This window comes from Hemiscyllium ocellatum, chromosome 38, assembly GCF_020745735.1.
Source record: "Hemiscyllium ocellatum isolate sHemOce1 chromosome 38, sHemOce1.pat.X.cur, whole genome shotgun sequence".
Classification (NCBI taxonomy): Eukaryota; Metazoa; Chordata; class Chondrichthyes; order Orectolobiformes; family Hemiscylliidae; genus Hemiscyllium; species Hemiscyllium ocellatum.
Window position 1 is genome coordinate 21,718,357 of NC_083438.1, and position 13,589 is coordinate 21,731,945.

Below are 13,589 nucleotides of genomic sequence, written 5' to 3' on the forward strand. Positions count from 1 at the left end.
ATGGGGACCGATTGGGATGATGTTAGGGTTAGGGTTAGAGTTCAGGTTTGAGAAATGGATAGGATTTGCCTTAGGGTTCGTGTTAGAGTTAAGATTAGATGTTTGGTTAAGGTTACGGTTAGTGTTCGAGCTTTGTTGGGTTAGAGTTAGGGTTTGGGTTAAAGTTATGATTAGTGTTAGGATTAGGGATAGGGTTAGGATTTAGGTTTGGGTTGGGCCAAGGTTTAGGGTTCCGGATAGAGTTAGTGTTAGCATTAGGGTTAGGGTTAGGATTGGGATTAGGGTTAGGGTTAGTGTTAGGATTAAGGTTAGGGTTAGTTTTTGAGTTCGTGTGTAGGATTCAGTTAGGGTTAGGGCTACATTTTGGGCTAATGTTAGAATTTGGATTAGGGTTAAAGTTCAGGTTAGAGATAGGGTTAAGGTTACAGTTTGGGGTAATGTTAGGGTTAGGGTGAGGGTAAGAGTTCAGATTAGAGTTAGGGTTAATGTTAGGTTTCAGGTTAGTTTTACAGTTTGGGATAATGTGAGGGTTTGGGTTAGGGTTAGAGTTCAGTTTCGGGTAAAGGTTAAGGTTCAGGTTAGGTTTACAGTTTGGGGTAATGTTCAGGTTTGGGCCTGTATTAGAGTTCAGGTTAGAGTTAGGGTTCAGGTTAGGTTTACAGATTGGGATGATGTTCAGTTTTGGGTAAGGGTTGGAGTTCAGGTTAGAGTTAGAGTTAGGATAAGGGTTCAGGTTAAGTTTACAGTTTGGGGTAATGTTACGGTTTGGGTCTGTGTTAGAGTTCAGGTTAGAGTTAGAGTTAGGGTAAGGGTTCAGGGTAAGATTACAGTTTGGGGTAATGTTAGGGTTTGGGTTTGTGTTCGAGTCTATCCCATCCACGTTCTTGTTGACCGTTACCCACCAGAATAGAGCCGATTGAAAACCAGCTGTAATCTGACTGCGGGCCTGGTCCTCCTCTCGGAACTCCTGTTGTGTCGACATAAATCCTATCATCAAAAGAGGTGTCTAATAATGATCTCCTCCTTTTCAAATGCCACGGTAAATGGAATTGTACAATTACACATATCCCTCTCCAATCTGGAAGTAGGGTGGGTCTCAGTATTTTGCCTCCACAGTCCCACCACAGATCAGCTCGGGGAACCTTTAGTGCTGAGTAGTTCCCTCCCTTGTCCATTTCGGTGACATTCTTAATCTCTGTACATAATTTCAGCTCCCCCAAATCTCTAGACCGACTTGTACCTCGTCTACACACACACGAGTGATTTCCAACTGCAGCTGAAAACATGGTGGGGGGGAGGTGCTTTTAAGTCTTTCTTCTCCAAGGGAGGGAACATCAGAGATAGGGAGGTACAATTCCTATCATTCCATGCAGTCTCATCCTGATACAGGGCTATCATACATTTCATGCCCTTCCTGTCTCGCTTTCACCCGAGCGGAAAGGGAACCGCCTGGGCCACTGGCCTACCGGAGGCACATGCATAGCAATTGCTTTTGTTCAGACTTTTTACCCATTCAACCCAGGCATTTGCATCCCCGTACCCAGTTTCTATTTCAATGGTCTGCTTCATGTTCTTCACCTCTATCATTTTTAACCACCTTACGGTCATCGGGAGGGGTGAAAGGTTGTACCTTATTATCGAATAGTTCTGCCCGTTTTCTCTGTCCTACGCTAATTCGAAAACTACAGCCCGAGAAATCTTTCCCGTTTGTTTTAATTTCTATCCCAAATGTTTCATCTAATTATACCCGAGAGGTGCCCCCCCCACCCCCCCCCAGAGTTGCTTTGTGCCACGTGGTTTTCTTTATCGTTAAGTATATTGGGTTACACTTTTTATCGGGACAATTGAGAGCTGGTGAGAACGGGGCCCGGTGTACTGTGACGAAGCAATTATACCAAGTACCATCCCCGAGACCATCCCCAAAGGACTTAAGATGTATCTCTGAGCTGCGGTACTGTCTCTGATTATCTACATCCCCACAATTTACTAAGCTGCATGCATCAGCGTCTATTACTTGCAGATTATCAGACTCAGGGACCATTAATAACAAGTATGAAGACGATGTTTGACAAAATCCCAATGCTGAGAGAGCTAATATCATAACCCTAAGCACTCCCAGCATTCTACAATAGTATTGAAACACTGAGAGACTCTACAGGCAATCTATTAAAAAATCCATCCAGCGCTCATATCGCCATGGTATAATCAGTCACTTAAAGTCTTTTTAGTCTGAGTTTCAGTGGTTCTTGTGTTGATTTGGCCGTCCAGACTTCTTTCTCAACCGGGAATTCGACTGGTCCCTTAATCCTGGTGCAGTGAGTCCAGTCTTTCTCTGCTGCTCTTATCGCCAAAAGAGCCTGGTACGGTTCCTCCCAATCCGGTTGCAATTTAGTTTCTGTCCATGCCTTAATTAGGACCCAATCTCCCGGCCGGGTGGGATGAACGGTGAATTCAAGGGGCAGAGTCTGTGCCAATAAACCCTGTTTCCTGAGGAAAGACAAAGGGGAGGACAAGCCCAGTATATACCTCTTTAAGAACAAGTCTTTAGTTTCTGGGATCGGCAGTTCCCCTTTTGTTCCCAGGTAGGGCAGGCTAAACAATATCTCATAAGGATACAGCCCGATACCTTTCCTTGGGGCCGTTCGCACTCACAAGAGGGCTAAAGGTAAACACTTAGTCCAAGGGAGTCTGGTTTCTGTGATTAATTTCGATAACTGCTTCTTGAGTGTCTGGCTCATTCTCTCAACCTTTTCTGATGAGAGTGGGTGCCAAGGGGTGTGGAACTCCCAGGAGATTCCTAACCCCTTCATCGTACCCTGGAGTACCTTGGAAGTAAAGTGACTTCCCCGATCCGAATCTATATGCCTCACAATCCCGTATCTGACAACTACGTGTTCAAGTATTATCTTGGACACCCCACTGGCGGTGGCAGTGGCCAGAGGATATGCCTCCACCCATCCAGATAAATGATCAACTATTACCAACAAAAATCTGTCTTCCCACTCTGGGTAATTTGGTATAATTTATCTGGAATGGTCTTAGCCCAGGTTCTCTCCCTCCTAGGTTTTGTTTCCTTAGCCCCTTCTTGTTTACCTTCCTGTATGTTATACATCCCTCATGTATCTGTTTGGCTATTGTATACATCTCTTTGCATCCATATTTCCTTAAGACTAAATCACACATTGCTTGCACTCCCCAATGACTCCCCTGATGTAAGACAGCCGTAATCTCTTGCATCATTTTATTCAACATCTCCCTCCCATCTGGTAACATCCAGCAGCCAACCACTGTCTTTGCAGCCCCTAAGTCTTTTAGTTCCTCTTCCTCCTTTGCAGTAAACAACAGGGTACCCTAAGGATCCAGAACTACAGGTATTAGGGAGTATATCGCTGCTCCTTGTGGATTCAGGGCCACTTCTTTAGCTACCTCATCGGTCAGTCTATTTCCTCTTACTTCCGGATCATTCCACTTTTGATGTCCCTTTATATGAACTATCACTATTTCCCTCGGGAGTAACACTGCCTGCACACACTCTGGCCTGTAATGTAGCTTTCCCATTCTTTAATTAACAATGAATTGATGCGGTTCATGTTTTTAATTAACCATGAATCAATATGACAGGTCACTGAGAATGTGAAGGAATCCTGCCAATTAATATTGATTCAGGCGAACACAATTGATTTATTATAAATAGTAATTATTCATTAATTATTATCTAAATAAAATAATCATTATCTGTAATTCAGGGTGGAAACGCAACAAGTGACTAAAACATTTTAAAAACTGTATTCTACTGCTTTATCCTTCTTATTGCATCATTCCCTTCCATTCTGTAGTTATCTCCTTGCCTCTATTTTCATTTTAACCTCATTTAACTAATTTATCAATTTATGCTTGTCTAACTTTAAAACCTAACGATACATTTTGGAATCTTACTTGTAAACATATTTATATATTATAAATTCATTCACTCAGTATTTAATATTTAAAATGCATACAGTTCCACTATAATTACCTGGTTTTAGTCCCTTAATTTAAATCCAAAATTAGTTTTCTTAGGAGTCCCGACCAGTCATTACTCAATTACAATGCTATAGGTCGTGAAATAACTGGAGCTGCCTTAAAAGGATTTATCTATTCAAGTTAAAAAAAACTTCTAATGCGTGAATAATGGCCAAATCCAAGGTCACAAATATTAAAATTAGATTACTCACAGAGTGGAAACAGGCCCTTCAGCCCAACAAGTCAACACCGACTTGCAACCCACGCATACCCCAACATTTACTCCCTTCTGCTAACGGTACGGACAATTTAGCATGGCCAATCCACTCTAACCCGCACATCCCTGGGCACTATGGGACAATTTAGCACGGCCAATCCACCCTAACCTGCACATCCCTGGACACTATGGGACAATTTAGCATGGCCAATCCACCCTAACCTACACACCCCTGGGAACTATGGGACAATTTAGCACGGCCAATCCACCCTAACCTGCACATCCCTGGGCACTATGGGACAATTTAGCTTGGCCAATCCACCCTAACCTGCACATCCCTGGGCACTATGGGACAATTTAGCACGGCCAATCCACCCTAACCTGCACATCCCTGGGCACTATGGGACAATTTAGCATGGCCAATCCACTCTAACCTGCACATCCCTGGGTACTATGGGACAATTTAGCATGGCCAATCCACCCAAACCTGCACCTCCCTGGGCACTATGGGACAATATAGCATGGCCAATCCATCCTAACCCGCACATCCCTGGGCACTATGGGGCAATTTAGCACGGCCAATCCACTCTAACCCGCACATCCCTGGGCACTATGGGACAATTTAGCATGGCCAATCCACCCTAACCTACACATCCCTGGGCACTATGGGACAATTTAGCATGGCCAATCCACCCTAACCTGCACATCCCTGGGCACTATGGGACAATTTAGCATGGCCAATCCACCCTAACCCGCACATCCCATGTGCAAACTCCACACGGACAGTCACCCGAGGCTGGAATCGAACCCAGGTCCCCAGCGCTATGAGGCAGCAGTGCTGACCCACTGAGGTATTGACAGAACTGAAACCAACATGGTTGTCCTAAACAACGAGAGGCTTATCAAACAATCAAGGTATTTTTCAATGTATAATTTCAGTTACATCACACCGCAAACTGAGGGGGAAATGAGGAAACTGGTGAAGTCCACATTGACGCGCTGGGGTTGAAGGGTCTGGAGACAGAAGATGAGGCGTTCTTCCCCCAGGCGTCAGGTGGTGAGGGAGTGGAGGGGGCCCAGGACCTGCATGTCCTCGGGGGAGGGGGAAGTTGAAGTGTTCGGCCACGGGGCGGTGGGGCTAGTGGGTATCCCAGAGATTGATGAGGACCCTGTCTCTGAATAAAGGCGGCTAAAGGCCATTTTATCGCTCACTGCCTCTCACTCCGGCCTGGTCTGGGCTGGGCCTGACACGTGACTCCAGACCCAGGGCGGGGCGTGAGCGGGCGGCCGCCTGATTGACGGGGAGGCTGACGGGTTATGATTGGCCCGGCACTGGGGTGGGCGGGGCCGGCGCCCGAGGGCGGTCGAAGCGCACGGGCTCCGATTGGTCCGGATGGGAGAATGTGGGCGTGGCGCTCGCTGACGGACAGGGCGGGGGGGCGTGATCACTCGGGGTTGGCCAGCCCCAGGAGAGGGGCGGGGCCCGGCTGTGACCGACAGCGGGAGCCGGGCGCCGATTGGCCGAGAGCGGAAAGGTGGGGGGGGCGGGACCGGCGGGGGCCCAGCCCGGGGCCGGAAGATGGCGGCGGTCGGACCCGGCACCGGCGGCGAGCCCGAGCAAAGAGAGAGGAGCCGGGGTAAGAGGGGGAGGGGACGACAGGGAGCTGGGGTCAGGGAGGGGTCACCTGGGGGAGGGGAGGTGGGGGGAGACTGCACAGGATCTCCCAGAAAACATCGGGGTGGGGGGCATCCGGTTGTCAGGGCGACAGGTATGGGGGCGTATTGTTGTCAGGGAGACGGAGATGGGGGTATCCGGTTGTCATGGAGACCTGGATGGGGTGTCTGGTTGTCAGGGAGACGGGATGGGGGCATATTGTTGTCAGGGAGATGGGGATGGGGGGGACATCTGGTTGTCAGGGAGACAGGGATGGGGGGTATCTGGTTGTCAGGGAGACGGGATGGGGGCATATTGTTGTCAGGGAGATGGGGATGGGGGGCATCTGGTTGTCAGGGAGACAGGGATGGGGGGGCATCTGGTTGTCAGGGAGACAGGGATGGGGGGGACATCTGGTTGTCAGGGAGACAGGGATGGGGGGGCATCTGGTTGTCAGGGAGACAGGGATGGGGGGGTATCTGGTTGTCAGGGAGATTGGGCTGGCCGTATCTGGTTGTCATGAGGGACCATGATGGGGCTTCTAGTTTTCAGGAGGACTGGGATCGGAATATAACATTGTCGCGGACACCTGCAGGGGGGTTCTGGTTGTCAGGGAGACTGGGTTGTCAGGGTGACAGGTTGTCTGGGATACCATGATGGGTATTTTGGTTGCAGGGAGACCATGATGAGCTTTGTGGTTGTCAAGGACACTAGGATGGGGGTATCAGGTTGTCTGGGACACTATGAAGGGGTTTCTGGTAGTAATGGGAAACCATGATGATGTTTTAGCTTGTCAGTGAGACTGGGATGGGGTTATCTAGTTTTCAGGCAGACTGGGATGAGGTTGTGGGTGTCAGGATGTGGGAATCTGATTGTCAGGGAGACTGGGGTTGAGGTTCTGTTTGCCACACATTGTCTGGGTGTGGGGTACAGTTTCAGGATACTGTAGTGCCTGGATGTGGGGTACAGTTTCAGGATACTGTTGTGACTGTGCCTGGGTGTGGGGTACAGTTTCGGGTTACTATAGGGACTGTGCCTGAATGTGGGATGCTGTTTTGGGATACTGTAGGCTGAGGGTGGGGTGCAGATTCGGGATACTGTAGGCACTGTTCCTAGGTGTGGGGTAAAGTATCGAGACACTGTAGTCACTGTGCCTGGGTGTGGGGTGCTGATATGGGATACTGTAGGCTGAGGGTGGGGTACAGTTTTGGGATACTGCAGGCAGTGTGCCTGTGTGTGAGGTACAGTTTCGGTGTATTGTAGGCACTGCGTCTGGAAGTGGGGTACAGTTTCGGGATACTGTAGGCACTGTGACTGGGTGTGGGGTACAGTTTCAGGATCCTGTTGTCACAGTGCCTAGTTGTGGGGTACAGTTTCGGGGTACTGTAGACACTGTGCCTGGGTGTGGGGTACAGTTTCAGGGTACTGTAGGCACTGTGCCTGGGTGTGGGGTACAGGTTTGGGATACTGTCGGGACTGCGCCTGGGTGTGGGGTATGGTTTCGAGACACTTTACAATGTGTGCCGGGGCGTGGGGTACAGTTCCGGGATACTGTAGGCACTGTGCCTGGGTGAGGGGTTCATTTTTGGGATACTGCAGGCACTGTGACTGGGTGTGGGGTAAAGTTTCGGGATACTGTAGGGACTGTGCCTGGGTGTGGGGTACCGTTTCGGGATACAGTAGGCACTGTGCCTGGGTGTGGGGTACAGTTTCGGGATACTGTAGGCACTGTGCCTGGGTGTGGGGAACAGTTTCGGAATACTGCAGGCACTGTGACTGGCTGTGGGGTACAGTTTCGGGATACTGTAGGCACTGTGTTTGGGTGAGGGGTATATTTTCGGGATACTGCAGGCACTGTGACTGGGTGTGAGGTACAGTTTCGGGATCCTGTAGGCACTGTGCCTGGATGTGGGGTACAGGTTCGGGATCCTGTAGGCACTGTGCCTGGGTGTGGGGTACAGTTTCGGGATCCTGTAGGCATTGTGCCTGGTTGTGGGGTACAGGTTTGGGATACTGTCGGGACTGCGCCTGGGTGTGGGGTATGGTTTCGAGACACTTTACAATGTGTGCCGGGGCGTGGGGTACAGTTCCGGGATACTGTAGGCACTGTGCCTGGGTGAGGGGTTCATTTTTGGGATACTGCAGGCACTGTGACTGGGTGTGGGGTAAAGTTTCGGGATACTGTAGGGACTGTGCCTGGGTGTGGGGTACCGTTTCGGGATACAGTAGGCACTGTGCCTGGGTGTGGGGTACAGTTTCGGGATACTGTAGGCACTGTGCCTGGGTGTGGGGAACAGTTTCGGAATACTGCAGGCACTGTGACTGGCTGTGGGGTACAGTTTCGGGATACTGTAGGCACTGTGTTTGGGTGAGGGGTATATTTTCGGGATACTGCAGGCACTGTGACTGGGTGTGAGGTACAGTTTCGGGATCCTGTAGGCACTGTGCCTGGATGTGGGGTACAGGTTCGGGATCCTGTAGGCACTGTGCCTGGGTGTGGGGTACAGTTTCGGGATCCTGTAGGCACTGTGCCTGGCTGTGGGGTACAGGTTCGGGATACAGTAGGCACTGTGCCTGGGTGTGGGGTACAGTTTCGGGATACTGTAGGTACTGTGTTTGGGTGAGGGGTATATTTTCGGGATACTTTAGTCACTGTGCCTGGGTGTGGGGTGCAGTTTTGGGATACTGTTGGGACTGTGCCTGTGTGTTGGGTAAAGTTTCGGGACACTGCAGGCACTGTGCCTGGGTGTGCGGTACAGTTTTGGAATACTTTAGCCTCCGTGCCTGAGTGTCAGGTAGAATTTCAGGAAATTGTAGGCACTGTACCTGGGTGTGGAGTACAGTTTCGGGTTACTATAGGGACTGTGCCTGAATGTGGGATGCTGTTTTGGGATACTGTAGGCTGAGGGTGGGGTACCGTTTCGGGACAGTGTAGGCACTGTGCCTGGGTGTGGGGTACAGTTTCGGGATACTGTAGGGACTGTGCCTGGGTGTGGGGTACAGTTTCGGGATACTATAAGCACTGTGCCTGGGTGAGGGGTTCATTTTCGGGATACTGCAGGCACTGTGACTGGGTGTGGGGTACAGTTTCGGAATACTGTAGACACTGTGACTGGGTGTGGGGTACAGTTTCGGGATACTGTCGGGACTGTGCCTGGGTGTGGTAAAGTTTTGGGATTCTGTAGAGCCTTTGCCTGGGTGTGGGATTACAGTTTCGGAATACTGCAGACACTGTGCCTGGGTGTGGGGTACAGTTTTCGGATACTGTCGGGACTGTGCCTCAGAGTGGGGTGCAGTTTCGGGATACTGTAGGCACCGTGCCTGGGTTGGGGTACAGTTTCAGGATACTTTAGGCACTGTGCCTGGGTGTGTGGTACAGTTTCGGGATACTGTAGGCACTGTGCCTGGATGTGGGGTACAGTTTCGGGATACTGTAGGCACTGTGCCTGGGTGTGTGGTACAGTTTCGGGATACTGTAGGCACTGTGCCTGGATGTGGGGTACAGTTTCGGGATACTGTGGGCACTGTGCCTGGGTGTGGGGTACAGTTTCAGGTTACTTTAGGCACTGTGCCTGGGTGTGGGGTACAGGTTCGGGATACTGCAGGCACTGTGACTGGGTGTGGGGTACAGTTTCGGGATACTGCAGGCACTGTGACTGGGTGTGGGGAACAGTTTCGGGATACTGTAGGCACTGTGCCTGGGTGTGGGGAACAGTTTCGGGATACTGCAGGCACTGTGCCTGGCTGTGGGGTACAGTTTTGGGATACTGTTGGGACTGTGCCTGTGTGTTGGGTAAAGTTTCGGGACACTGTAGGCACTGTGCCTGGGTGTGGGGTACAGTTTCAGGATACTGTAGGGACTGTGCCTGGGTGTGGGGTAGTTTTGGGATACAGTAGGCACTGTGCCTGGGTGTGGGGTACAGTCTTGGGATACTGTAGGCACTGTGCCTGGGTGTGGGGTACGGTTTCGGGATACTGTAGGCACTGTGCCTGGATGTGCGGTACAGTTTCAGGATGCTGTAGTCATTGTGCCTTAGTGTGATGTACAGTTTCAGGATACTGTAGGCACTGTGACTGGAAGTGGGTTCAGTTTCGGGATACTGTAGGCACTGTGCCTGGGTGTGGGGAACAGTTTCGGAATACTGCAGGCACTGTGACTGGCTGTGGGGTACAGTTTCGGGATACTGTAGGCACTGTGTTTGGGTGAGGGGTATATTTTCGGGATACTGCAGGCACTGTGACTGGGTGTGAGGTACAGTTTCGGGATCCTGTAGGCACTGTGCCTGGCTGTGGGGTACAGGTTCGGGATACAGTAGGCACTGTGACTGGCTGTGGGGTACAGTTTCGGGATACTGCAGGCACTGTGTTTGGGTGAGGGGTATATTTTCGGGATACTGTAGTCACTGTGCCTGGGTGTGGGGTGCAGTTTTGGGATACTGTAGGCACTGTGATTGGGTGTGAGGTACAGTTTCGGGATACTGTAGTCGCTTTACCTGGGTGTGGGGTACTTTCTGGGATACTGTAGACACTGTGCCTGGGTGTGGGATTACAGTTTCGGAATACTGCAGACACTGTGCCTGGGTGTGGGGTACAGTTTTGGGGTACTGTCGGGACTGTGCCTCAGAGTGGGTTGCAGTTTCGGGATACTGTAGGCACCGTGCCTGTGTTGGGGTACAGTTTCAGGATACTTTAGGCACTGTGCCTGGGTGTGGGGTACTGTTTCGGGATACTGTAGGCACTGTGCCTGGGTGTGAGGTACAGTTTCGGGATACTGTAGGCACTGTGCCTGGGTGTGAGGTACAGTTTCGGGATACTGTAGGCACTGTGCCTGGATGTGGGGTACAGTTTCGGGATACTGTGGGCACTGTGCCTGGGTGTGGGGTACTGTTTCGGGATACTGTAGGCACTGTGCCTGGGTGTGAGGTACAGTTTCGGGATACTGTAGGCACTGTGCCTGGATGTGGGGTACAGTTTCGGGATACTGTGGGCACTGTGCCTGGGTGTGGGGTACAGTTTCAGGTTACTTTAGGCACTGTGCATGGATGTGGGGTACAGTTTCGGGATACTGTAGGCACTGTGACTGGCTGTGGGGTACAGTTTCGGGATACTGTAGGCACTGTGTTTGGGTGAGGGGTACAGTTTCGGGATACTGTAGGCACTGTGTTTGGGTGAGGGGTATATTTTCGGGATACTGTAGGCACTGTGACTGGGTGTGGGGTGCAGTTTCGGGATACTGTGGGCACTGTGCCTGGGTGTGGGGTACAGTTTCAGGTTACTTTAGGCACTGTGCATGGATGTGGGGTACAGTTTCGGGATACTGTAGGCACTGTGACTGGCTGTGGGGTACAGTTTCGGGATACTGTAGGCACTGTGTTTGGGTGAGGGGTACAGTTTTGGGATACTGTAGGCACTGTGTTTGGGTGAGGGGTATATTTTCGGGATACTGTAGGCACTGTGACTGGGTGTGGGGTGCAGTTTCGGGATACTGCATGCACTGCGACTGGGTGTGGGGTACAGTTTCGGGATCCTGTAGGGACTTTGCCTGGGTGTGGGATTACAGTTTCGGAATACTGCAGACACTGTGCCTGGGTGTGGGGTACAGTTTTGGGGTACTGTCGGGACTGTGCCTCAGAGTGGGTTGCAGTTTCGGGATACTGTAGGCACCGTGCCTGTGTTGGGGTACAGTTTCAGGATACTTTAGGCACTGTGCCTGGGTGTGGGGTACTGTTTCGGGATACTGTAGGCACTGTGCCTGGGTGTGAGGTACAGTTTCGGGATACTGTAGGCACTGTGCCTGGATGTGGGGTACAGTTTCGGGATACTGTGGGCACTGTGCCTGGGTGTGGGGTACAGTTTCGGGATACTGTAGGCACTGTGCATGGGTGTGGGGTACAGTTTCGGGATACTGTAGGCACTGTGCCTGGGTGTGAGGTACAGTTTCGGGATACTGTAGGCACTGTGCCTGGATGTGGGGTACAGTTTCGGGATACTGTGGGCACTGTGCCTGGGTGTGGGGTACAGTTTCAGGTTACTTTAGGCACTGTGCATGGATGTGGGGTACAGTTTCGGGATACTGTAGGCACTGTGACTGGCTGTGGGGTACAGTTTCGGGATACTGTAGGCACTGTGTTTGGGTGAGGGGTACAGTTTCGGGATACTGTAGGCACTGTGTTTGGGTGAGGGGTATATTTTCGGGATACTGTAGGCACTGTGACTGGGTGTGGGGTGCAGTTTCGGGATACTGTGGGCACTGTGCCTGGGTGTGGGGTACAGTTTCAGGTTACTTTAGGCACTGTGCATGGATGTGGGGTACAGTTTCGGGATACTGTAGGCACTGTGACTGGCTGTGGGGTACAGTTTCGGGATACTGTAGGCACTGTGTTTGGGTGAGGGGTACAGTTTTGGGATACTGTAGGCACTGTGTTTGGGTGAGGGGTATATTTTCGGGATACTGTAGGCACTGTGACTGGGTGTGGGGTGCAGTTTCGGGATACTGCATGCACTGCGACTGGGTGTGGGGTACAGTTTTGGGATACTGTTGGCACTGTGCTTGGGTGTGGGGTACAGTTTCGGGATACTGTAGACACTGTGCCTGGGTGTGGGGTACAGTTTCAGGATACTGTAGGCACTGTGATTGGGTGTGAGGTACAGTTTCGGGATACTGTTGGCACTGTGCTTGGGTGTGGGGTACAGTTTCGGGATACTGTAGACACTGTGCCTGGGTGTGGGGTACAGTTTCAGGATACTGTAGGCACTGTGATTGGGTGTGAGGTACAGTTTCGGGATACTGTTGGCACTGTGCTTGGGTGTGGGGTACAGTTTTGGGATACTGTATTCGCTTTACCTGGGTGTGGGGTACTTTCTGGGATACTGTAGGGACTGTGCCTGGGTGTGGGGTACAGTTTCGGGGTATTGTAGGCTCTGTGCCTGGGTGTGAGGTACAGTTTCGGGATACTGTAGGGACGGTGCCTGGGTGTGGGGTACAGTTTCGGGATACTGTAGGGACTGTGCCTGGGTGTGGGGTACAGTTTCGGGATACTGTAGGCACTGTGCGTGGATGTGGGGTACAGTCTCGGGATACTGTAGGCACTGTGCCTGGGTTTGGGGTACAGTCTCGGGATACTGTAGGCACTGTGCCTGGGTGTGGGGTACAGTTTCGGGATACTGTAGGGACTGTGCCTGGGTGTGTGGTACAGTTTCGGGATACTGTAGGCACTGTGCGTGGATGTGGGGTACAGTCTCGGGATACTGTAGGCACTGTGCCTGGGTTTGGGGTACAGTCTCGGGATACTGTAGGCATTATGCCTGGGTGTGGGGTACAGTCTCGGGGTACTGTAGGCACTGTGCCTGGATGTGGGGTTCTGTTTCGGGCCATCTAATCTCTCTGTCTGGTGTATATTCTCAAATAACCTGTGTCATTATCGCGATGGTGGTGTTTGTGTGTTCCTCATGTCCCTAAAGCCCGGTCTGCTCATTGTTAAAAATGACCGATAACCATACCAGTTGCAATATGGTTCGGGTTCAATTCAGCCTGTTCAGATATTTTCTCTTCAGCCTGTTCCTAGAAGTTTCGATAGTCCCCGGCCAGTAGGTTTTAATCCTGAGCCTCCTGGCTCAGAGGTCTGGACACAGAAGCCCCCTGTGTCAATCCCCCCTTTTTAACTCTCTCCTCGGGATCTGTGTGATTTTGAGGCTGATAGATCTTTTCTCCCCTTC

General features: G+C 51.2%; 1 protein-coding gene across 1 annotated transcript in view; it reads left to right on the forward strand.

Moving 5' to 3' along the window:
• The first annotated feature begins 5,772 nt into the window (after nucleotides 1-5,772).
• lipeb (lipase, hormone-sensitive b) overlaps nucleotides 5,773-13,589 on the forward strand; it is a 90,496-nt gene continuing 82,679 nt past the window's right edge. Inside the window, exon 1 of the mRNA XM_060852731.1 lies at nucleotides 5,773-5,856. Coding sequence (XP_060708714.1) covers nucleotides 5,799-5,856 — 58 coding nt within the window. The 5' untranslated portion in view covers nucleotides 5,773-5,798. The remainder of the gene's footprint in view (nucleotides 5,857-13,589) is intronic.